Source organism: Protopterus annectens, chromosome 9.part0 (assembly GCF_019279795.1).
Source record: "Protopterus annectens isolate FY-2018-M chromosome 9.part0, PAN1.0, whole genome shotgun sequence".
Taxonomy (NCBI): Eukaryota; Metazoa; Chordata; order Ceratodontiformes; family Protopteridae; genus Protopterus; species Protopterus annectens.
This window is the reverse complement of record NC_056743.1, coordinates 1,136,580,566-1,136,607,078: the sequence shown is the minus strand read 5'-3', so window position 1 is coordinate 1,136,607,078 and position 26,513 is coordinate 1,136,580,566. Positions and strand designations below refer to the sequence as shown.

Here is a 26,513-nt window from a genome sequence, read left to right as displayed (position 1 = left end):
ACAAAGCCTGTTTTGAGGCTATAAGTTAAACGTTACTCGTCTATTTAGGAGGCATCCATGGAATATTTATACTAGCCTTATTTAAAATATGTCAGTTTTATTACTTGTTCTTAATTTGGTTGTTGTCTGCATTATGTATGTATTTTACTATTGTATACTGTATACTTTCTGTGTGAAAATGTATGTTCTGCATGTTGTTGTAACTTAAATGGTCTATAATGAGTCCAGGCCATGGCTGCAAAGGATCTGCAAATAGATCGACGGATAAAATAGTAAGGAGGTATTTTAGATATGCCAGTAGAGAATGCATATTGCAGCAGTCTTTTGGTGGTCTCAGTCATAAATGAGGAAGGAATTCCAAGATGCTTGGGACAGACAGTCACTTCTGGTAGCGTGCTAAGTAGTATAATGTTTGTTAGTTAACAAGTACAACTTTAGCACTGAGGTTCAGGACTAGTAACTATTAATAGGTTTCATCATCTAGTCTTGTGTTTAATTCCATTAGTCTCCATTTACCTACTGTGTGACTGACTGGTTTACTTAAGTGGCCAGCCCTTTTAAATCACCCTGAAGTGAGACACTTTTACTTAGTGGTTAACCTGCTTAGCAAATAAATAAAAGAAAACTTCAAATAAACAGGGTAATCGGCGGACTGTATAAGCCAAATGGTTCATGGATATTATTGCTGTTGAGAATTTTCATTTAATAGCCCTATGACAAAGTATCCATTGTAGAAGACTTATGCCTAATAATGTTTACATTGCAAATATATTACTTAATTAGGATTAGGGTGGTACAAGGCTTGAAAGTGACATTATTTCTGTTAGGTCAGTTAGCAATTCTTTTTGGTTATAAGTCACTAAGATGTTTTCAATCAGTATGCAGCATAACTATGATATAAAGTTGTTCAAAGGAAAAGTGTAGCATTCAATTCAGTTTCATAAAATGCACAGATGGACAGACAAACATTTGTAGGTTTTGAATCTTTAAAGGTATTGTTAACTCTCATTAATGGCAGACAATAGCTGAGTAAGGATAGTAAGTGTATACTTTTAGGTATTCCAACTGGACAAAAGCAGTAGAGACTCTCTTATCCTTGTCCCCCTTCCCTTATCCTTGTCCTCTTTCCCTTATTTTTGTACTCCCTTCCCTTTTCCTTGTCCCCTTTCCCTTATCCTTGTCCCCTTTCCCTTATCCTTGTACTCCCTTTCCCTTATCCTTGTCCCCCCTTCCCTTGATGTAAAATGCAAGAATGCCATCTCTTACTGCCGTCTTTGGTCATCCATCTGATTCTTTGCTGGCATTGCACTGTGCAGTTAACAGAATATAGTTCAATGAAAAGAGCTTATATTTACACTGTACATATGCAAACACTTTTTAGTGCACGTTAATACTGTCCATCTTGTGTTTAGCTTCTTAAGCTGTATATCCCAATTAAATGTTACTGTTCATTTTTTGTTGGTTTACATTTATACAGTTGTACATTACTTTGTTACCTGTTGCTTCTTTGGAGCCTGGGTTGTAGATGAAAAGGGTTAGAAGATTATCCATCTACCCAGTTATCAGAGAGAATAAATATATAAACAAACAAATAATAGATTAATTGATATGAATGGGAGTTTTCTGTATAGGTGACTGGTTCATCATTTGTGCTCAGTGTGTCCTTGGATGAACTGAGCTTAAACATTAAAGTATACTGTAAATGCTCAACTCACCATTGCAGCTTTGCAAACCATTTGATTGCTAGTTTGACACTGATAGCATCAGGTATGCATGTATATTAGCGGTGGGGATTCTAGGGAGTTTTTTGTCAGACTTTGGAAACAAAACATTTTATTTTTCATCAGCAGTGCTAGACATGAAGTCAGGAGCAGCCAGTGATTTCCTTCTTATTACTCATGTTTTTCTTTACCTTACCAAATATTCTTTGGCCAAAACCTCTTGGGTTGATACCCCCACCTGTGCTCTGAAGGAATGTTATACGTGTGTGTGTATATATTATATATATACATATTTAGTTTTACTATCACTTGTGCGAGCTATCGTATTATCAAACGAAATGAGTGAAAAAAAGAACTACTGCAAAAAATACTGAATGCAGAATTGGAGAATGTCGAATTTGGCATCTTTCGAACATTCTCCACAGTTCTGCAAATTGTACTAGTCTGCAAAACACAGCAAAGAAAGTTTTGCAGGGGGGGACAAGCCCCCCTGCCCACCCCCACACCCTCTGCTACTTATATATGCAAACTCTGAGACTGCACTACATTGAGGGAAAGAGTACATTTCCCGATCCCCACTATAGTGTGATCTGCATTAAAATGTTGAAATTCATAACAGCAAAAGCTATAGTGCATTCGCTATTGTGCATTTCAACATTTTTTTTGTTCTTTCCTAATGTTGAATTGGGCGTTCGGACATACGTAAATCAAACGAAGTCTGAGCTCCCTTTTGATTGTAAACCATACACACACACACAGATATATATATATATATATATATATATATATGTGTGTGTGTGTGTGTGTGTGTGTGTGTGTGTGTGTGTGTATATTGTAGATCTAATTATCTTAGACTTTCATTTGGCCAATTTTCTGAAGAAGTCATTTATTTTTTTTTTCTGGATCTTTTTAAAAGGTCTAAATTAACTACTTTCTTTCACAACTTTATATGCTTTTTTTCTTTAATATGGCTAGAATATGTGACTGTGGAAGGGCTATTCCTTTATCAGACAAGAAATACATCTCTTTTGTAAACAATTTTATTGTTTTTGAATTTTGTACTTGTAATAATTTTAAGCTGTGTTTACATATATAAAACAGTGCTGAGTGAGTTTTTTTCTAAGCAATAATGTTACTATCTTTTCTGTAGGAGAGATTTATTATCTTTGTTATAAAATATGTGTAGCATTTTTATGTAAGGCTGTATTGTCCAAATGTGATGCAGTTCTGAGTGCTTTTAGACAGGAACAAAGTTTTAGTTGCTTTGCTGTTCTTCCTTCCACATTTAATATTCACTTTTCTTCTGCTATGAAAATATTTTAACATGGAAAAATCCAGTTTTTCAGCTTTAGCTAAATTGTGTACACCCAAGGAATGTATTAGTGGTTTTGACAGATAAGACATAACAAAGAAAAAAAAAATTGATATTTTAATGCATTTTATTCATATTCAGAAATATATGACCATGGTGAAGTTTAGAGGCAGGTTCCTTTACAAATAACCTCTTAACTCTGGGCTGGTTGATTTGAATTTATATTCTGAAAGAACAGAGTGTATACATTGTCATTGCCATTGATAGATATACATGTCTCCTTGTGTAACGTATGTGTTGTTTTTGAGCATTATACACTTTCTTGACTGTTTTTATCATTATGTGTTTGCATGTAATGGCTTTCAGTTATTTGTGTTTTTAGCAGAATATGTTCAGCTAACCACCTTCTCGTAACTTAATGTTTCAGGATGCTGCCATAGATGCTGCACACCATTATGTTTATAATGCAGTCTTCCTTCATTCCAATTAAATTTTCATGTATGCTGATTTGCTATATTTGACTCCATCTTCTTAGTCAAAATATTTTCCACAATTAAACAAATATGATAACTGCTAGTTGTAAACTCATGATTAATCTAAATAAAATTTTTGGACAGTATAATAAAACAAATAACAGACCTCAGTTTGGACAATGCATACTATTTAGTGCCCCCCAATGAACCTTAAAAAAGTTCAGTAGCTTACAAACTGTCATTAAGCAATTATAATTGTGATTTCTTATTAGACAGCTTGTAAACTGTCACCCTTCTGTTTTTTTTTTTTTTTTAAGTAGTTTTAACTACCTTTAAAAACTAACAGAGGTCTGGCAAACAATTCACAATCTGTGTAATATAGCAATAACTGATGACATTGGTACTGTATATTGAAGATTTACCCACGGTTGGTGTGATTAAATAAAGCCAGCCATGGATAAATCTTCAATATACCATACCAATGTCAACAGTTATTGCTATTATACAATGACATTATTTAAGAAAAAAATTATTTACTTTTATTAAATAATGTCATTGTATGATGGCTCCATGGTGGTGTTCTGCTTTCCGAGGGTATCCCACAGCTTTTTTTGATGGACTACGCATGCGTATGGGACTTTCGTTCCCACGCTTACCCAGTACATCAGTGCTGTGTGATGGGTGCTGTATATAGGAAGCAACAGAAAAAGGAAGATCTTCATCGCTTTTTTTTTTTTTTTTTTTTTAAAGATACCAGGACACTTTGAAGGTATGGGAGAGACAGGACATAGACAATAAAAGGATAATCAAGTATGTTTCTCTAGTTTTTCATAACGTACATGATTATTTTTTTATTTTTGTCTAGCCCATCTCTCTCATTGGTTTCAAGTGTTTGGTTTTGGAGTTTATTTATTTATTTATTTTTTGTTTAAGGGAAAGAAACTGAAATTTTTATGGCATATATTAAAGGAAAAAAAAGTCCAGGTGACCGGAACTTTTTCCACTGGTATATGCTCGGATTTACAACGGGCATGGTGGTTGGGCTGACCAATCAGCGTGCTACTTTTTGTTTATTAATGGCCAGTCATTGTATAATAAGCAATCATGTTTGGGATCCCCTAATAACAACTTGTATACTATCAGATATTCAGCACCTTCACATGTTTGTGTCTTGCTCACACATCCCTTCCTACAGGCCTTACATGACTTTGTGACCTGTGGCTGTTCTTGCAGCCATGTATTCCTTGCCCAGGCTGATTTATGAGATCACACAATCTCCTTGGTCAGCACCAATATGGCTTTGTTAAAGGCAGGCCATGTTTTCTGAATTTGGTGGTCTTTGAGTCTGTCACTGTTGCCCTGTTGTCATTGATAAAGGCTTAACTGTTTACCCTGCATAGCTAGATTTGGCAAAAGCCTTCAGCATTATCCCTTACTAGGAAGCCATCTTCAGCCTCAGACATATCATTGTCAGCCATTTCTTAATTAGAAGTGGTTGAAGACTGACTCCTTTCTGAATCTAAAAGTGTGATCAGTGTTCTGCAGTGATATGTGCTGGACTGCCTTTTAGTGAGAATGTTTTTTCCAAATAAATGAGCAGTTATATATCATGATAACATGATTTTGACTGCAAACTGAGTAATATAATAATTTTCCCCATTTGATGTTAAGATATTGCAAGAAGGACTAGTTAAGCTTTATTCTTGCAGTGTTAAAATAAAAATAACTCTGCCTTTAATGTAAAGAAATGTAGTGCCTTATGTTTCAGAAAAGGATTCCATTCAGTTATAAAATTACTCTATAGCTATTAAAGACAGGAAGTGTAACTAGGGACTTGGATACAATTGTCAATGATGGGTTTGATTTTTGATCTGACTACAGCAGTGACGGTTAGAGAAGCCTTCAGAGTGGCTGTTACGATTTTTAGATCACATTCAGTAAAGCTAAGGATGTGATTATGCCTCTGTATACATCATTGTTATGTCCAGTCACTCAATGCAATATTGTTTTCTACAACCACGGATCAAATTAAAGGTTGCACTTTATGGTGGATTTCTTGGTACAGTCAGTGAAATCTTCTATGCATGTCGTTGAGGTGCAGGTCTTGAACAGATGCATTCTACACTTCATTAGCATGGGCACTGCATTCTTAGGGGTGTCAAAGGCACCATATTACAATTAAGGAGAACATTTAGTGTAGTACAGGGTAGGAAAAAATCATTGGAGGCTTTTATCATCTGTTGATAAATGAGGTAGGCCATCTGTTAGGGATAGGCTAACAGTGGGTGGGATCTTTCACAATGAGCGCCTACCATAAAGCCCTGCAGCTTTAACTTAATAAGCTTTTGGCCAGCTGATGACCAGCCTGCGTTACCTGGAATAGCTCCATTGAGCAAGTGCTGGACACACAAACTAATCAGCTTGCCAAAAATGGAGTAAGGATTGCCTCACTAATTTGACCAGATGTATTTTTTAAGTGGATGACATGATGGTGAGGAGGAGATCTTAATTTATGCTTCACAGGAGAGCTATAATGGTTGGGAAAAGAGAACATTCAGGTAGCAGTTCTGCAATAAAGTTGGACAAAATTAGTTGTTTTTTATAAAGAGAAATCTGAATATTCATATTGGGAATGACAGACAAAACAGAACATGAAGATTACCTGGACTCACATGATTGGGGCAGCAGGAATAATGAAGGAGACGTCATTCAAAGCTTAAGGGTGGCCATCACATGGTTTTCAAAGAGAGAGAAACAGCCTCAAATTACACCTACAACAGTGGTCAACATGCAGCTCAGGTAGACATCTTTCTAGTGAAGAAAGGACAATGGAATGAAATCAGAGATTGTAAAATCATCAGTAGCAATTAGCAAAAGCCACTGTGGCCATATTACACTGCAAGCAGTGGTTAGAGAATGACTTAAGATCAACAGAGACTAGGCTGAAGACCTAGATGTTGACTGGAGCAAAGGTACAGGAGTTCAAAGAAATGCTCATGGTTCCAGCACCACAGGCAGAAAACAAAATGGGTGGAGGTGAGGAACAACAACGTTTCAAAGCAGCATGTGGTGTCAAGCTTGGTATGGAAATAAGGTGCATAAGGAAAGCTGGTGGTAGAATGCAGAAGTCCAGGAAGGTAAGGACTGCAAGAAGAAGTGTGTGTGTGTGTGTGTGTGTGTGTGTGTGTGTGTGTGTGTGTGGGGGGGGTGTAGCTCAAGCAAAAAGGGAAAACTGGCGACTAACAAAGATGTGTGTGTGTGTGTGTGTGTGGGGGGGGGTGTAGCTCAAGCAAAAAGGGAAAACTGGCGACTAACAAAGAGGCTAAGAGAGCAATATGATTGGGCAAGAAGAGGAAGGCATCAGAGAAGCTTTACCAGATTATGGAAAGTGGTTTAGTAGATGCCATTATGAAGGTTTTTCAGGCTGCAGTGCAATAACAGAAGGATAAAGAAGGCAGTTGTCAGATACCAGGCATAAGGAATGCCAGCAACACTCTGCGCACCAGTCCAGAGGACATGCAGGCAGATAGAAGGAGTACTTCAAGAAGTTTCTGAATGAAGAAAACCATACATAATCTGTACTGCTTCACGCATGGCCTACTCTGAGAAAGGAACCCACTCTAGAAGAAGTACAATATGCACTAAGGAAGGTGAAGTTGGGGAAAGTTGCAGGCTCAGATGAAATTACTGCAGATATGATCAAAATGTTGGGGCTTTAGGGAGAAATGAATCTTGACTGTACACATTGCAGTATACTGTACATGGGTCTATATTAGAAGACCGAAGATGCATTCTTTCGTCTGCGTCTTGGTCGAACTTAAAAGGTTGAAAACGCAAAATATCGAAGCGGCTGTTAAGCTAATTCTTTCCCTGGAAAAGAATTTGCTTGGCCACTTCGGTACTTTGCCGTTTCCGGCACTGTAGTGCGGTCTCGGAGTTGGTATATTTAAGTAGAGGGGGTGTGGGTAATGTTTGAAATTGATTTTTTTTTTTTTTTTTTTGTTGGAACAGCGTTTTTTTTCACTTGGAAAAAAATCGCTGTTCTGACACTTTGACATTGTAAGCTTTTGCTTACATAGGGTTGATCAATCACTGTTCACTTTTTTAAGCATTCAGTGATTTAATATAGACCCCTGTAGATTGAGCGGAACTTCCCTGATGATTGCAGAATAAGCATTTCAGTGTTAGTGTTCAAGAATAAAGGGGATATTCACGAATGCACGCAATACAGAGGTATCATACTACACTGTATGAAAATGCTGGAGATGATTAATAAATTAATACACATTGAAATAAAAAGTAAAATGGGAGATAAGCAGTCTGAATTCAGATCAGGATGCAGTACAACTGACCAAATCTTTGCACTGAGACAGATATTAGAGAAGAAGCTGGAGATAAGGAAAGAGTCCAACTAAGAATTCTTAGACTTGTGGAAAGCATATGACATGGTTCCAAGAAAGCTGATTTTAGCACCACAGGGATGGTTTGAAGTCCCTGAATCATTGGTAGAATTAGTGCAGGCTGTGTACTGGGACCCCATGACAAAAGTGCGAACAGTGTTCGGACTCACAGAGGGGTTTCCAGTAGGACTGGTTGTGCATCAGGGCTCAGCTCTGAGCTCACTGCTGTTCATACTGATGATGGGCTACATCAGCAAAAAGGTCAGACTGGAAGAGTCAACCAAGTCACTGAAGTCGCAGGCTGACTCAGAACAGGAACTCCAGCTAATAAAATGGGACTGGAATGCAAATGTGAAGGCACATGGGATGAAACTTGTTTTGTACACTCAAGTCCCAAGTGCTTGAAACCTACTGTTTTGAAGCCAGTGACTTGAGTGTCTTGAAGCTCAGGTAGGCCGCAGCTTGTACTCAAACTCAGATATGAGTTCAGACAAGCAGCTAACACATCCCACCCAAACTCATTCATGTTCAGGCAAGGTAAGGTCAACAGCCGCTGTGACAGAGTGGGAGGGGTAAGAATATGGATTAGAGACTGGTGGGAAGGGAGTTTAGGTTTAGGGAGTGGGAGGGAGGTTTAGGTTTAGGTTTAGGGAGTGAGAAGAGGGATTTTAGGTTTAGATAGTGGGAGGGGGTATAGGGTTTATTGAACAGGAGTGGAGTTTTAGGGTTAGGGCATGAGAAGGGTTTCTTAGAGTTAGGCAGTAAGAAGGAGGCCTTTGTATTAAGGACTTGAAGGGGGGAGGTTTAGGTTTAAGGAGTAGGAGGGAATTTTATGGTTAGGGACCAGAAATGGAGCTCTAGGGTTAGAGTTAGGGTTCTGCTAAGGCTATGGGAGCCAATAAGTTATGGGAGATCAAGTTAGATGGAGTTCAAGCACTTAACTATATGAGCAAGTGGAAACAAGCAAGAGTATCTCAAGCACATAGCATGGAAGTGCTTGTAGAAGACCCAAATTAAGCTGATTACAGACAAGACACGGTCAGAGAAGCAAATGTGGGAAACCACTAAAAACTTAAAATTGTGATGGAAGGGAATACAGAGGAAAAGGTTTAAGAGCTTCAGATGTTTACGATGTATGTTTCAGAAGAAGGAAAGTCTGACTGAAGAAGTCAGAACTAGAGTCTGAAGTGCTGCAGTGAAATGCTGAAAAGTGTCATGGGTAAGGTGTGACAGACCAATGCCAAATAAGTTAAAAAATAAGGCGTATAAAACACAATTTTGTAATCAGTACTTTTGTATGACATAGAAACCTTGGTAGTGAACTCAGGCTAGTTGAGGAAGCTTAAGTTCATGGAGATGAACTGCTTGAAATGGGTGGGAGGATGAACACTGTGGGCAGATGAAGAAATAAGGACATGAAAGCAAAAGACAGAGTAGATCCAATTACAGAGGGGTTCAAAGAGAATAGATTATGATGGCTTAATCACATGTACAGGAAAGCAGAAGACAATTTGGTAAAGCAGATATGGGTGAGACAGGAAGAGGACAAGAGGTGACAGGGACAATCAGCCAAGAGTTGGATGAATTGTGCGAGAGAATACATGAAGACTGGTGAGCATGACAGTCAAAGAAGGTAGGAAATGACTCTGAATAGAGATAAGTGATGACAGTTGACATGCTACATCAGTTCCATGTAAAATGGGAAAAGACGTTGATGATGATGATGATGATGTTTAAGGGAGAGGCTAGTCACTGTACTGCCAGGGTTCAAAGATTCATAATTTCATAGATTTATACTAAGTTCAGGGCTGTAGAGCTATCTATAAGCTTAGCCACATCACTCTTTTACTGATAAGAATAGACTAGTTTCCTCTATATTTGCCAATCCAGTTGTCAAGGTTTGCTCTAAAAGTTTTCAGGGAGATAATCTACTTGCTGTGAGCAGGGAGACTATTCCAAAGGTATTGTTGGTTTGACAGTGGAGGTTTGTGTTTTTTTTTTCAGTGGGTATTAGCTGAGCTTCTTGACTTGTGAAGCTGAAGTAGATTGCATAGTAAGAAATATTTAATTGAATGAAACGCTGAGCAGCATTCACCTCTGAGGATCCTGTAAGAAAGTCAGTATAGGGATAGACATGCTTGTCTGTTGGGGTACCTTAAGTGGCTTAAAACAGCTATTTTTGTTTAAATTAGGGAGCTTTGGGGCTTTCCAAGTTGTACAAGGTGTACAGACAGGTACATTCTAAAGATGGCATTGTATTTAATAATTTATCTAATGAGATAGTAGTATAGGAGAACAAAGATATTCTTGGGCCTAGAAGCAATGCCATGACAGATAACTTGTGTGAGGCAGAATGATTTTCTGACCACAGCTGACTCATGGTGGTGAAAAGAGAACACATTCTCATGTGGGTACCCAAGTCTGTAATAATAGGATCTCTTTTAGAGCACCATCAGCAATATGATGACAGGAATGGATAGTCTTACTGAAGGTACTATACTTCTTAGCATTTAATCTGAGCCTGTGATTAATGCACCAGGTGGAGGTCTGATCTAGGTCTTGCTGGAGAATAAGTAATCATTGGGTGAGTTAATAACAGTGCCCAATTTGCAACCATCTTCTTTATACATAGACCTTAGACATCTGATATTACCACTGAAAAGTAAATGACAAACTGGAGGTGACCCAAAATTGAACTATGTCAGATGCCACTGGTTACATTTCTATGGCTAAAGGAGATACCCCTCATTGGATTAAATAAGTTTAGAGCATTATCAATTTCCTATCAGTGAACAATATTAAGCTTAACCTTGAGACAAGAGAGTTTGCTTAGGATTCCTGCTTGGGGAATGTTGTCAAAGGTTTTAACAAGTTCAAGGTAGGCATTATGGACAGTCTAGCCCTTGTTTAAAGCTTCCTTGAAGAGACATGATATACCCTTAACAAATCCAGACTGACTGAGACTAAGGGACTATAGGTTACCCATATCGTTGTTAATTAGTTCAGTAATAATGCATTCCATAGCTCTTCAGCTAATGCTAGTGAGGCAAAAAGGCCTATAATGTCTGATGTGAGGCTGCCCCTGTGAAAGGGGACAACTGTGGCTCTTTTCCAAGTTAGGAACAGAACTTGTGTAGAGACTAAGGTTAAACAGATCTAGAAGAGGTATGGCTGTATTGCATCTGATACTTGCAGGCAGACAGCCTAGAATATCGTTAGACCATGTGGACCTAGTGTTTTTATTTTTGGAAAGAGCAGAAGTGATAACAAGAGGTACAGCTATGGGGAAAATGTGGGCTAGATGAGGTGTGTGGGCGATGTGACAGTGGAGCTATGTTTATCCACAAGGATATTAGTTACCAATGATTGCTGGTAAAGTTAAAGCGGGGAGCCAAATGCAGTGGGGCAGGCTGTATTATATCAGCTCAATGATTGTTACGTGTGCTTGAACAATAGATGGGGGTCATTCACTTTCATCCAGAGACTGCCTTGGTATATCCCTACTCATTACAGTCACTTTATTGACTATATACACCTTAAATGCCTGGCTGGGATCAACAAGGCAGCCTTAGAGATAATGGAGCCCTAGACAAATAATTCCATTGGCCCCAACCCTATTGCCCACTAGTCTCCCCTGCACTTTATTAGTATCCTGCCCCCACACCATCCACAAAGATTACATCTTTCTTCCTTTTTCATAGTTTGCATATTTCTCAACTGTACAGATTTTTGCCTCATATTTTTGGTCCATTTTTCATACAATTGTGGTTTTCTGGCAAATTAGTGACAAATCATTTATGACTGAAGTTAAAAAAATAATGACAGACATTTGAGTTTCAGACTTCATACCATTCAGAAAATTCATGGTAATGTAAAATCTGTTATTTTATCAACTTTCTAAATTTGTAAGAACTGTATTTAAAATTGTCATTGTTTTTTGGGCCTTTGTCCCACTTTTATTTATGGCTTTGTCCAGATTTCTTGCTCTAACAGGTTGAGGAGTATGATAGTTTGTCTTACTTTTTAGCTCCCCTTATGCTTTTAACCCTGTGTAATTGGCCAATAATCTGCTGTAATAAAGTCTGGAAGAAGTAACTGAATTAAGCTGGTAGCCCACAGAAGTCATAGACTACTAGATGCTCTGAGGTACATCTTAGAGATTTTTTTTATAAATACAGAATTCCTGAGGAAGTGCCATATTAAAAGAGATGAATGTGATTAATAAAGTTGGAATTATTGCATGTTACCCTGACAGTGGTGTTCTGTTCAGTGTTGTCTTATATACCTCAGATGTCTGCATCAAAAGAATGAATGAGTGAATCTATAACTGACAGTCAGAAATGTATCCTCACAGCTCACTGCTGTAAGAATACAGTATGCAATCCACTACAACACCCACCATACAAGTCTCACTTCTTAGCTTAAGAGTAGTCGAGAAAGCTAAACTTAATGGTAGAAAAATAACCAGTCTTATTGATGGGTACTATATATATATATATATATATATATATATATATATATATATATATATATATATATATATATATATATATATATATATATATATATATATATATATATATATATATATATATATATATATATATTTATATATTTATATATATATATATATATATATATATATATATATATATATATATATATATATATACATACATAAATGTATTTATGTATTTTACATTTATTGACTGGGTTAGTCCGTCTGAGCTAAAATAGCCCCTTTTTAGCAGAGACCCAGGGAGAAAAGCTCCACAGTGTAATCCAATTTTTTTGCAAAGCACAGCATGTACTGTGTGTGTGTGTGTGTGTGTGTATATGTACATATATATATATATATATATATATATATATATATATATATATATATATACACACATACACACTAGAAAATCTCGATGTACTGAAATGTCGAAATTCAGTATGTCGAGACTGAATAGTGGAAAGTGCAGTTAACCGAAACTACACTATGCCGAATCCGCAAATGTCAAATCCGCCGCTATCATGGTGTCACATTCGTGATGTGTGGTGCGGTTTGTGGATGTATCTGTGGTTTCAGGTAAGTGTTGTGTGTTTGAGGATATTGGGTAGGGATTTTAGTGTGTGTGAGTGTGTGCGGTGGTGTTTGTTGTGTGTTTGTATGTTTAGTGCGACCTCGGAGTTAGAATATATAAGTAGTGGGGTGTGTGAGGGGCACAGCCCTCCACATGGGGGTGCAGGGGGACTTACCCCCCTGCTTATAGGTAGGTTAAGTATGTTTGTGTGTATTTTTTTGTTTGTTTAGTTAGGTAGGTGTATGTGTGTGTGTGATTATGTCCTGGTTTGTGTGTGTGTGTGTGAATGGTCGCAATTGTAGTGTTCATTATTGTGGGTTTTCATGTATGTGGTTTTTCGACTATTCAGTCTCGAAATACTGAAATTCGACATTTCAGTATTTCGAGATTGTATAGTGAATCCATATACATATATACATATACACACACACACATATATATATATATATATATATATATATATATATACACACACACATATACGCACATAACAGGCCTTGTAATAGCATGCTTTTCAAAGGCTATTAAGCCTGAAAGACTGTTATCTTTATTTAGTGAATACAATCCTCACTGATTTAAGAAAAAGCAACACACTCTATGAGAAACAGACCGATATATGAAGCAAATAAATCAGACAAGCAGAGAAACTCAGTGAAATTAGGGGCACATGAGAGCATCAGCACACATACACACACACACAAAAAAACACTGAATAAAGCTACTTGCATGAAGTAGAGCTCGGATCTCTGACTAGTCAAATGAATTAATACATGTATAAATAACTGCCAAACAGATATGTATCTTTTCAGTTCACTACTGAAATGATGCAGCATGCAGTTCCCTGCACCTCCATACCTCTTAACCTCTTAGCTCATAAATCAAGGTGAAAGCTAAAATGATGGTTGACAATGAACAAAAATCAGGGACAGCTACAGGGTTTGTATACTTGATAGCATAACAGGCTTTGCATTAGGATGCTTTATTAAATGTTGTAAAATCAGAAACTTGGAATTATGTCCTCATTATTTAGTGAGTGCAGCTTTCCTTAATTTTTCCAGAAAATACACAAACTTTACAAGGAGCAGATCAAAATATGAGGCAAAAAGTAAGAGACATTCTGTAAAATTAGGGCAGCTAAGAGCATCTACATTCCACCACCCTCTCTATATACACATACACCACTTAATGCCACTTGTGTGAATGAACATCTCAGATCTTTGATTACAGTCAAATGAATGAAGACATACATAGATAACTGCCGTACAGAAATCTGTCTTGTCAGCTCACTGCTTTCAAAAACTGTATGCAGCTCATTGTAAGCCCTCCATATCTCTTAGCCCACCAGTCAAGGAGAAAGTTAAATAATAGACAATGGAGCAAAATCAGGGAGAGTTACAACATTCATATATACTTAGAAACTTGCTAACATAAGAGGCTTTGCATTAACATGATTTTCTGAATGTTAAGTCTGAAATACAAGTCATCATTATTTAGTGACTGCAGTGTTTTTTGATTTGCCAGAAAATCCACAAGTTTTAAGCAGAGCAGAAGAAAATATGAGGCAAAAATCAATGATATTTTGCAGAATAGGAGCATCTACACTACAACCCCCACATACAATATACATACACACGCATGCACACATGCACTCACTCACTTAGATTAAGCACTTACCTTCCTAGATGATGCTGGCAGTAGCAGGAAGAAGGCCTATAATAAATAAAAATGAACTATTCTGACTTTCACCCATGCTCATGCCTTGCATGTTACCTCCTTCCGGCACTTTCATTCAGGCTGCTTCAGTCACTTGAGGCAGCCTGAGCCAATGGGAAGCACTCCTCACAACGTCAAGCAGCAGCCCAGTGAGATTCTCATTGAGCAGCTTTTCTGACACCCTGAGGAGCTCTGCCAGTTTATAAAGAAGTCTTATGTTGTAATGATGCTGGGATGTTTTCAAGTGTATTAGGATGATTTTCTTTTCAGAACTCAGGTCATGTGCATAAAATAATAGTTAACTGTGTTTTTAAACTGAATTGTATTCTTATAACAGATACAAAGAAGAAGCACACACAGGAACAGAAATATCAGAAATATGACAAACATTAAACTGAAAACAAGAAGAAGAAGAAAAAACAAAAAGCTTTGAACCTGTCAAACATACATTTAAAAAAAAACATAAAACAATTAAGTATATACAATTCATTGGCCCATACTTATAAAATATAAAATTTTAAATAAATTAAATTAAAATTAAATTAATTAAAACAGTCCCATATTTATACATGTCTTAAAAGGGGAAAGGTTAGGACTAATATTTGACTTTCTTGAATTAATAGAATCTCTTTTCTTTATTTGGTGGGAGTGGGGGGCTGCAGCCCAGCAGCCAGTACCACAAGCTGCCTCAGACATTTATTGAATCAGAGTGGGATACACCATTGAAAAAAAAAATGAGTGCACAACTAAGTGTTATTTCTGAATTTCCTAATGTAGCTGAAAAGGGCCTTGGGGCTGTCCTTTGAACGGGAAGTAATTCTAATTTCATAACTGGCTTTGTCCACTCTAATTATATGTCTAAATTGCTTTTATAGTGTGTGAGACTGAATTTTTCACAAACAGTCATGATTTTGTTTTCTTTTTTGTATAGCATTAATTCATATGACCATTTGAATTTATTATTGTTCATATGGCAGGTGGGAATGGCTTCATAAGGGAGTAGAGCTCTGAGGAGTATGCTGAGGCAAGGGCCAAGTCATAAATGGGCTTAGTCAGCAGAACATGCCAATTGTGCTTGTCTGACTTACATACATAAGTAGTAATAAGATGGATTTAGAATAATCCTGAAATGCTCTGGTGTTTTTATTGCTGGAAATGCCTGTACTAAGTGTGAAGGTAACAACTAGGCAATCAGATTTTACCAGGGAGGTAGAGATAAATGAGGTGAAGTAAGGAGAGAAGTAATTTGTAACAACAGGATCCAGGAGGTTAGCACCCCTCGTAAGGATGGTTACAATTTGCACTAGGTAGTTGAATTTATAAAATCACAGAATCACTGGGTATATTTATTGGAGATTGCACAGGTTTGCAATTCAACAGATTGGTAATGAAAGTCTCTCATAAAACTAGTATGAAGACTAATGAGTATCTTATCTAGTTGATTTATTAAATTCTTATTTTTTCTATATGGGACTTATAGTCAGAAATGATATGGTAAGCAGATTTGGTGAGAATACTAGAGTGTCTAAAACTTCTAGGCTATCACATCATATAATACTTTATGTGAGACAGTGGGGTGCCTAATGTTTATGGAGATGTCGCTACAGTGTTTTGTGATCTTGAGTGCCTGATAGGCACAATATCTTGGTTAAGAGGGTCTGCTGTCATTGTTCTGAAATCTTAGTAATTATGCGAATATGGATGTCTTTGAGTCAAGCTTGAAGCTTCACCATTTTGTCATTTATAATGCTTGAGCAGAGCAACCCTGGTATTGAATGAACTGGAATTTTCTTTGTGGATATACTCATGAGTTAAGAATTGCATAAATAAGTCTTCATGGGGAAAGCAATGTTTCTTGGGTTTACAAAACCATGAGCTGGTAGGTGCAGGCCATTCTTGGTAAAGCAGGATGGTGAGCTGACCATCTGGTCCCAGGTAGATAACATACTGGATACCCTTAGAAGGACACTATTAAAAAAAAAATGCTGTCAAAAACAGTATGCAGCTAATGGTACCCTCTCCGTACCTTGTAGCCCATCAATCCAGGAGAAAGTTAAATAATAGACAATGGACCAGAATCAGGGAGAGATACATTCATATATGCTTAGAAATTTGCTAGTATAAAAGGCTTTGCATTAGCATGCTTTTTTGAATGCTTCATAGTCAAATCTTTTATTTTTGATCATATGTGTCATTTTTAAAAAATGATGGCTACTTCTCAAAACTGGTGGTTTACTGTCTTTACTTTCTCCAAGTCTTTTGGATTTCTAATACCGTGATGGGAATGGACCCCATTCTTACGTCAAAGTATGATTAAAGATCATGAAATTAGTATTGTTTCAGTCTTTGATGTCATCCAGAAGTGCTCTCAGCAGCAGCCACAGTATGCCTAGTATTGCCTCCTTGTGCAATTCATACGGAGTTACATGTATCTGTAACATATCTAAGTACGATTGTAAATTCTTTGTATAAGGCCATTGCTCCTACTACTATTGGAACTGTCTGGGTATCCTTCTTCCACATTGTCTTCATTTCTGCCTGCAAATTCTGATATTTTATCACTTTGTGTTTCTCTGTATGTAAGACACTGTAGTCACTGGGTGTAGCAATTTCTGTGATCAATACTACTTTTATCTTCTTTTCATGAACTACTATATATTATTTTCTAGCATCTATTTTTAAACTGCTGGCAATGGGTGATCCCACGTGATATAAACTTCATCATTTTCTGTAATGCTTTGTGGCTTATGTTTCCAATGTTTTTTCAGCTACTTCAATATTATAATGCTGCACAATCCCCAATGCAACAGTCTTGCCACATTATTATGCCTTTCAGTGTACAGTCCTTCTGCAATTAGTATATCACAACCAGCTTCACTCTTAAGGTGAATTTCTTGGCATCCATGTCTCAAACTTGACTCAAGCTTTAATAGAAAGGCTCACCCAGACTCTGCTTCACTTTGCTGTGAGGGAAAGGTTAGTTTGCTTTTTATTTGTTGTACTTTGTATTACTTTACTGCCTTTTTCTATTTTGAATACTGTGATTTGTTTTCTTTACCTTGTGTTTTACTTGTATTCTGCTTTTAACTGCATATTAAAACTTGAAGGGAGACCACAGCTCTGTCTCTTGTGAGTCAGGCAGAAATCAGAACAGATCAATTAAGGACTCACACATAAGACAGAACAGGTCAGTTAAGGTTAATCATCTGTGAACTTGAGGGGGTAGAGCTAGGAACTAAACCTTTATTTAAGAGGTAAAATAAAACATTTCATAGCTTTACTAGAAAGGCTTACCCAGACTCTGCTACACTTTGCTGTGAGGGAAAGGTTAGTTTGCTTTTTATTTGTTGTATTTTGTAATACTTTATTGCTATTTTCTATTTTGAATACTGTGATTTGTTTTCTTTACTTTGTGTTTTACTTGTATTCTGCTTTTAACTGCATATTAAAACTTGAAAAAGAGACCACAGCTCTGTCTCTTGTGAGTCAGGCAGAAACTGCTTCCCCACCTGGTTACTGTTGTGGTCTTAACTGTCTTTCTAGTTGCCTGCCTCTTATGTTAATTTAACCATATATCTCATTTCCTCTGTGCGTTTACTGGCTTATGTAAGTGCAAAATTATCATTTTGTGAAATCACTCCCCTTCAACTATTTAAATTTATTGGCCATCCTACTGTATTCCATAGTAACCAGAATACAAAAGTGACCAACCCCTTTCAATCTATCTTGCTGTTTTAAAAATAGTGACTATCCACTAAACTTAACTTTTTTAGACAGGTAAAACTTAAGTTACCTACTTTCACATCTAACTCCTCTACTGCACACTGCAGTGTTTAGGATAAACCATTTTTTTTCATCTTACCTTTAAGCATCCCTGTGACTAGCACTTGCCCTAAAACCTGCTGGAAAGCCTTAAACTGATACAAGTACTCAATTCTCCTTGTTAATAAGGAGAAATTAACTGTAGGCACTAAACAGCCTATAACTGCAAAGTACCTTGCTAAAGTAAGGGGAAAACAGCTCTTGTACTTTACCAAAAAAGCAGCAAACCAGGCATGTCCAAGGGTCAGCTTCCGGTGATTTCTCCTGTCCACCTGGTGAATCTGGGCATAATGAGGAAATGCATTTACATAGCCAAACTGGAAGCAAATCTCTCTCCACCCAAGATTGTGCTAGACTGTCAAGAGGATAAGGTTAATACCCGCACTACAGCTCAAGCAACACATAGCCTTTCTAAACCCACACCACCAACACCCACACATAGCAACACTAAACCCTCATATGTGGAGGCCCTTAACAGTAACCTGCCCAAGCAACAAGAACCTCCGAAGCTGAAACTCAAACAAACACCAATCACAACCAAAGTGTCACATAGTTCACAACACCAGTGTGCCACCCAACAACAGCCCCTAAGGCAAGACAACGTACCCAACACTTTAGTCACAGGTGACTCTATAGTCAGGCAGACTGATGTCCCACTTACCAGGCTGAACAAGGAGAAAATTACAGTCAACTGCCCGTCGGGTTCCAGCATCCACCACATAATGCAAGCACTCAAGTCACTCCACAACAAGTGCAAATATGACTCTGTCATTGTCCACGTTGGAGTGAATGACTTGAGACGTACCTCCCTGGACTACATGAAAAGAGACATGGAAGAGCTCTTGGATCATGTGGCCCAGGCAGGTATGACCCTAGCCCTGAGTAGTATCCTGCCTTTGCCGAGAATGATACCACAGTATAAGGACGAAATGATTGACTTCAACAATTGGCTAAGCTTCTGGTGTCATTCAAACAGGATCCATTATCTGTTTGCCTGGGATGATATGATTGCCAGACCACGATGCTTTGCCAGAGATAGTCTACATCAGTCGCCCCTGGGATTCAGGTTACTGGCTAAGGCTCTTGCCACCCCTATAGTGCCTTTTTTAGGCAAAGTTCAAAGGACAAAACCACCACCGTAACAGGTAAAAGCATGCAAAATCTAAAGGCAATGCTACTCAATGCTAGAAGTCTAAACCTCAGAATGCACTCTCGTGAGGCACTCCTAAAAATGAAGAACATCAATATCTGTGCAGTAACTGAGACCTGGTTCAAGGCTCCAGAGAGCATCCCTGCAATACCATGCTACAACTCTTACCACACTTTTTGGCCACCAAACCAGGACCAAAACTCTAAAGGTGAAGGAGTGTCCATATTCACCAAGGATATTCACACCACCTGGCTAGTTGCCCAACACAATGCGTCTGAAATTCTCCAGGTGCAACTAACACTAAGTAAGACTGCAATCCAAATTGTAACTTGCTACAGATCACCCACCATGCCCCAAGATTCTCACTACACCTTTCTAAACATACTGGAAAATATTAAGATACAACCAAACACCCTAATACTGAGTGATTTCAACTACCCTGCCATTAACTGGGAAAACTACACATATACCAACACATTTGCCCAACGGTTCTTGGAATTCATAAATTCCAATGCCCTGGATCAATTAATCCATAATCCCACCAGGGGCTCCAATATTCTAGACCTGGTCTTTATCAACATGGGAAATCGATGCTCCATACCTATGGTCATCCCCTCATTGGTCAGGTCTGACCATCACCCTTGACATCCACATCCCTCCCCCAGCCCCCAGTAAGGAAACCTCGGTAAAAAACTTCTCCAAATCCAACCGATAAATAGGACATACTGGAGGGATAGATTTGTCACCTAGAGACTCCCTATGCTGTGGAATAAAATCCCGGTTCATGTGAGGCAGAGCACCTCGCTGGCTCTGTTCAAGAGAAATCTTGACCGGTGGATGGGAGATTGTAGGTTTACCCTGGGAATCATCTCTGTGTCACTGCTGGACAGAGGCACAACAAACTAATGGGCACAGTATTTTTTAACATAAGGGGTGGCGTAAGCCACAAAACTTTGGGCTAGGCTTATAAATGCCTTAGGGCAGATAGCCTAGTATAAACCTATGAACCTATGAACTTCATGCCACTCAAGTCAGAAGTGACAAACTTCATGACACCCATGCAGATGGGAACTGAAAGTTCGACTGCTGAATCCTCCACTCATGCATGAATCGTGCCATCCCAATTAGAACCAAGACACTCTCCTCCAAAAAAAGGAAGCCAATCTGGTGGTCCCTGCCATAAACAAACTTTACAACAAAAGGAAGAAACTGTTGCAGAAAAGAGGAATATCCCAGGATGCAAAAATCTCCCTTACCAGTCTCAGTAAGAAGCTGAGATCCCTCATAAAATCCTCCAAAGCTAGTTACAAAAATAAAATTGCCAAAGATTCCAAAGACAGTGATAAGGCATTTTATAGCTATGTTAAGAATCTAAATGGCAATGCCCAGATCTGCTCTGAGCTACAACAGAATGGCATTAAATATACTGATCCCAAGGATATTGCCAATATCCTGGCAGATCGATTCAGTGCCAACTTCACCCCCTCTTACCCCCTAAAGGGCCCATCTGAATACCGAAAGATTGCCAAATTCTGATAATAACGGCCACATAGGTAAAAACTGCACTCTCCAAAGCTAAGAATACAGCATCCATGAGACCAGATGACATCCCAGGCTGTGTACTACATGAACTACAAAATGAACTGGCACCTCACCTAAGTGTCATGTTTAATCATAGCCTCACCTCAGGCTTCATGCCCACTGAGTGGCACACAGCTACAGTTATCTCACTCCACAAAGGGGGATCCACCTTGGATCCTGGGAACGACTACCCCATCAGTCTGATGAGCCTGCTCTGCAATACCATGGAACATATTACCATGGGACTTATAAACAAAGACATTGGAAACCTTCAAACACTACACCCCACCCAGTTTGGGTTCGTGAAGGGCCAATCTTGTCTCCTGAACCTGATTGACTTCTTCGAATCAGTCTCCAGAGCTGTGGATGAGGGTAAGGCATTCCACACAGCGTATCTGGACCTCACCAAGGTCTTTGACACCATCCCCCACTCTGGAATCATAGATAAACTTACTAAGCTGGGCATTAATCCCTATGTCAATTGATGGGTTGCAAACTGGCTTACTGACAGAACCCACACTGTAAAAGTAGCCGACTCCAAATCCAGCTCCAGACATGTGACAAGTGGAGTATCTCAGGGTTCTGTCCTGAGACCACTCTTGTTTGGCATCTACTTCTCTGAAGTACAGGCCAACACTAAGGGACTCTGGCTAACAAAGTTCGCAGATGACTGCAACCTGGGAGCCATTATTGAATTCCCAAATGATGTGGATATTCTACAAAAGGGCCTTACAGTCCCAAATGCTTGGTGCCAGAGCCATGGGCTCAAGCTCACTGCCAAGAAATGTATAGTTATTCCCTTTGGGAAAAAACATGTACCCATGAATTACGGCATAGTTGGCAATACACTAAACACCAAGAGTGTGATAAGAGACTTAGGCACACAGGTGAATAGTGGTCTCACCTTCGATAACCACATCACCACAACAGTCAGGAAATCCTTCTATGTGGTACACTTCATCAGTAAGGGCTTTTCATCCAGAAAAAAGGAGGTCATTGTCCTACTGTACTCATCCCTCATTAGACCCATTATAGAATTACAATGCCCTGTTTGGTATGTACCTATCAAGGCATCTGCAACAACTGGAAAGACCACAGAAATACCTCACTAGAATAATCACAGGCCTAAAGCAGATGCCCTATGCTGACCGTCTAAAAAAATTCCAGCTATACTCTGTCACATATCGTCTACTCAGAGGTGATCTCTGCTTAACATACAAAGCCATGTCAAACTCAGAGCTGTTGGACACGCTACACTTAAAGAAATCCTAATCCCTCAGAGCCACATGCTCCAGCTATCTAAACCTTGTCATCACAATGAACAAAACTTGGTGGAGGGATAGGTTCCTGACCCAGAGACTCCCCAGACTCCGGAATATACTGCCCATACATGTCAAGCAGAGTGCCACTTTGGCCCTCTTCAAAAGGAACCTTGACGATTGGATGGGAGATAGGAAATTCACGCTGAGGATCATGTCAGTCACCCTGCTAGACGGGTCCAGGGAAGTAAATATTGTGGGAAGAAATAGCCAGGGAATTGTTATGGCTAGGCTTGTACGGGCTCTTGGGCCGCTAACCTAGTACCAACCTATGAACCAAACACATAATAATATGGTTAGAATTAGAGACCTGACCATAACCCTGTATGTTATGTATGCCTTGAAATGATAAAATATGACCAGGGATTTTTGCATAAATAAGCTTACAACTTGTGAGTATGTCAGTTTAAAATATTGAAAATAATTAATAGTGAAGAATATTCATAATAATAGACGTAATTAATGGACAGTGGAATCTATATGAAGTACAGGTTATAGCTGTGATTCATGAATGCATTGTACCTGGTGTAAATTTCTAGCCCATGCTTTTTTTTTCCAGATGTAGGGGTATCATGGAAAATCCAGCTTCTGAGAAATCCCTCTTTTTCATCTCTTAACACCTCTGCCACTGCTGTACTAAGGATGTGCTATATTCCCCTGAGTATAAGCAGCAGAGGTAAGCACACTCTTGATAGTCCACCTTACTGTTGAGGAAGGGTTTAATGAAGTATGCCTATAAGGCCACCTTACAGATCTTCTACTAAAAACACCATGCCCTTCCTCACCTGACATTGGTTGGAGGTTCCAATGGCCACATATGATGCAGGTGATGTCCTCTCAGGATGCTTCCCATCCCAGAGATGATTGGTGCTTGTTGCCCCCCCACACACACACACACTGGTCTGTATGCATGCTAATCATGAAAATCTTGCTTTATGATTTGGACAAATCCTAGTATTTACTGAATCACAGTTTTTGAATTTTTCAGTCTGAGGTATGGCAGATATTAGAAATGAACTATAAAATGCTATGTAATGTTTTGGTTGTCCAGCAGTTATGGTATCTAACTGTAGATGTCAGGCAGATGGAAAGCTTATATTACAGAAAGCTGTGTAATATTACCTTTCTTTGCACAATTTCACTGGATAAACTTGTGAAGGCATGAAACCAAGGCATCAATTGTTTTTAATGTTATGAATAAAGGGTTAAGTTTTTAACTTCTTTGTGGCCAAATATGCCTGTGTGATTTAAGTGTAATATTGCATACCTATAACCTTAGCCCTGCTGGTGCTTCTTCCCTTAGCGCACGCCGCCTAATGCTATGTGGTTAAATATCCATCATTTGGCAATACGGCTCAGATGGATGTTTATTTCAGTACTTAGGCATAATGAAGGATAAGGTCTGTGGCCACAGTGGCATGCAAGATGTACCTGGACATAACGAAGGAGAAGGTCTGTGGACACAGTGGCATGCAGGATGCTGTGAGTGTAATAACTGCAGTTTTATCTCTAAATATGAAGCCAGTGATATGGTTGTGAAAAAGAATCAGGTGATGGAAAGAGCTGTAGAATATTCTAGATGAATGTCATGACTGTATTTGCAGAAGTTGTTGTCCAGTCATCTTTCATAGGCTCATAGGTAAGTATTAGGCAATTAGTCTGCAACCCATCACAAGCCTATCAAGACAATTCTGTTCAGTAGTTCCATCCAGCCTGTCAGTAGTTACTGTATAAGTTATTGTAAAACATAAAATCCAAAATGAAATATCTCCTTAAGTGTATTTAGGTTTGTCATTCTGGTGTAGTCCCCATCCCCAAATACATACATAATGGCCGATTTACCTGGAATACTTGCAAAAATTTCACTAATGCCAATGAGAACATACTGAGGGATTTGCCACCATATGGCTAGTGGGGCAGCAATGTACACATCCTTTCCAATTTCCTGTGAGATAGTCTGGTTACTAGCGATGTAGGTCAGTCTCTTTCTCTCCAGCAGCCCTTAAAAATAAAACAAATAAAAAAAATTATTTTAGCAAGTTACATAAGCCTGAACATTTTGATTTTCAGCTTATCCATTAAAGGTGTCATATATTATGGACATTATGCATTATTACCGGTTGTTTACTGGTAATGGAGTTGTACAGTACAGATGTTATGTGCATTGCTCTCATCCATTAGAGTTGTCAGCCATTTATATTTAATTGTTAACCAGGTAGATACAGTGATCTTTTCATGCATGACCCAGGCTACATTGGCAAAGACAAAACACAATATTACATGAAATCAACAGATACAAAGAACATGGAGATGTAAGGCTGAATTCAATAAAGCCTACATGGCTCGCTAAAACTGTGTGAGCTTGGTAGTGCAGTGCACACATGGTAGCATGTCGATTCAGTAAGTGGCTCCACACTGTGTGTGTAGAGCCTCACAAACCTGGTAAACATAGTGGTATGCTAATTACAGCATACGCAGCTGAATTGTATGCTAATCAACCAATCCAAGATAGATGAGATAATCAACAAGCTATAAAGCAGTTGTGTACTTTCAGTGTAGGTTTTGCCCTTGAATTCCAAAACTTATTAGACTACAGCTATGGAAACTACACTACATGGAAAGAATTTAGAGGCTGCTGCTGAGGTTCTGCATGTGTATGTGCAACAGGCTCAAGTTGATGCTGCTACTGCTGCTTATAGACCTTAGCCAAAAAGGAGAAGGGTGTTTAGACCCTGTTTAACTATTCATGGTTTGCATGAAGTGGAAATAGTAGTGCTACAGGGTAGATAGAGACACACTACAGGAAGTCTGCAACATCTACTGAGACCAAGGGCAAGCTGATGGGAACCAATACCTGTGGAGACCAACGTATGTGTAGCAATTAGAATTTTAGCTGTGGGAGTCTTCCAGAAACCAATAGGGGTCATGCTGAGGGTGTCACCGGCATCAGCATCCAGGATCCTACATCAATTCCTGAATGCTATGCAACAGCATGCCAGTGACTGCATATATTTTCCCCATACCCTCGAGGACAAAGCTAGAGGATTTCTACCCCATAGCACACTTCCCTGAAGTCTTGGGTACCACAGACAGCTCACACATTGTGATCAAAGCATCACCCAGGAAACAGGGAAGGGTCTATATAAACAGAAAAGGCTTCCACTCCATTAACTACCAAGTTGTGTGTACTGCTAAGGGAATTATCCTGAATGTGTATGCTGGCAACCCTGGCAGTTACCACAATTCACAAATCTGACAGAACTCTTAGCTCTAGCAGAGTTTTTCCAGGGGGGATATCCCCCAAGGCCATTTACTGGGTGATGTAGGTTATGCTATCAAACCATGGCTGAAGACTCCCATAAGAAATCTACCCACACCCACGAAGGAATGCTATAATGAAGCACATGCTCAAACAAGAAATATCATAGAGTGTGTGTTTGGGCTGCTGAAGTCATAGTTTCAGGCCTAGATACATTGAGGTGGGGGGACCCTGCAGTACGAACCCAGTACTTGTGCTGAAAATTTCATTGTCGGTGCTAGCCTTCAGAATATTATCCTGAGGAAACAGCTCCAACAGTAACACCAATGGGAAGGAGAACACATTCTACCACCACTGGCAAGGTTACCACAGCCATATGCAGGTGAGGACTTGGGGGGAGAATCACCAGCCACTGTGGGTGTAGGCAGAGGTAGGCCTGCACAATATGCCCTCACCCTGGCCAAGAGGCAATAGATTGCACACATGCTTACCACCTAAGGGGTACATATTTCATCCTATGCACATACATACAGTAAATTGATGCCAGGCAATGTTCACTGCCTTCACTTAACCATGTAATGGCTGTATACTGCTAGCCTCAGACAGAGTCAACCCCAAACTAAAACAGTTGTAACCACTGGACTACCAAAGTAAGTGTTGAACATGGAACAGGAAAATAAATGGGTAAGAA

General features: G+C 38.9%; 1 protein-coding gene across 2 annotated transcripts in view; it reads right to left on the bottom strand.

Annotated features, from left to right (window-relative positions):
* Positions 1-26,513, bottom strand: part of SLC15A3 (solute carrier family 15 member 3) — a 296,719-nt gene that overhangs the window by 43,765 nt on the left and 226,441 nt on the right. The window contains exon 6 of one of the 2 annotated variants that reach the window (XM_044083995.1): positions 24,406-24,564. The exons of the other annotated variant lie outside the window; for it this stretch is intronic. Within the exon in view, the coding sequence (XP_043939930.1) occupies positions 24,406-24,564 (159 nt within the window). The remainder of the gene's footprint in view (positions 1-24,405; positions 24,565-26,513) is intronic. 2 annotated transcript variants of the gene reach the window in all.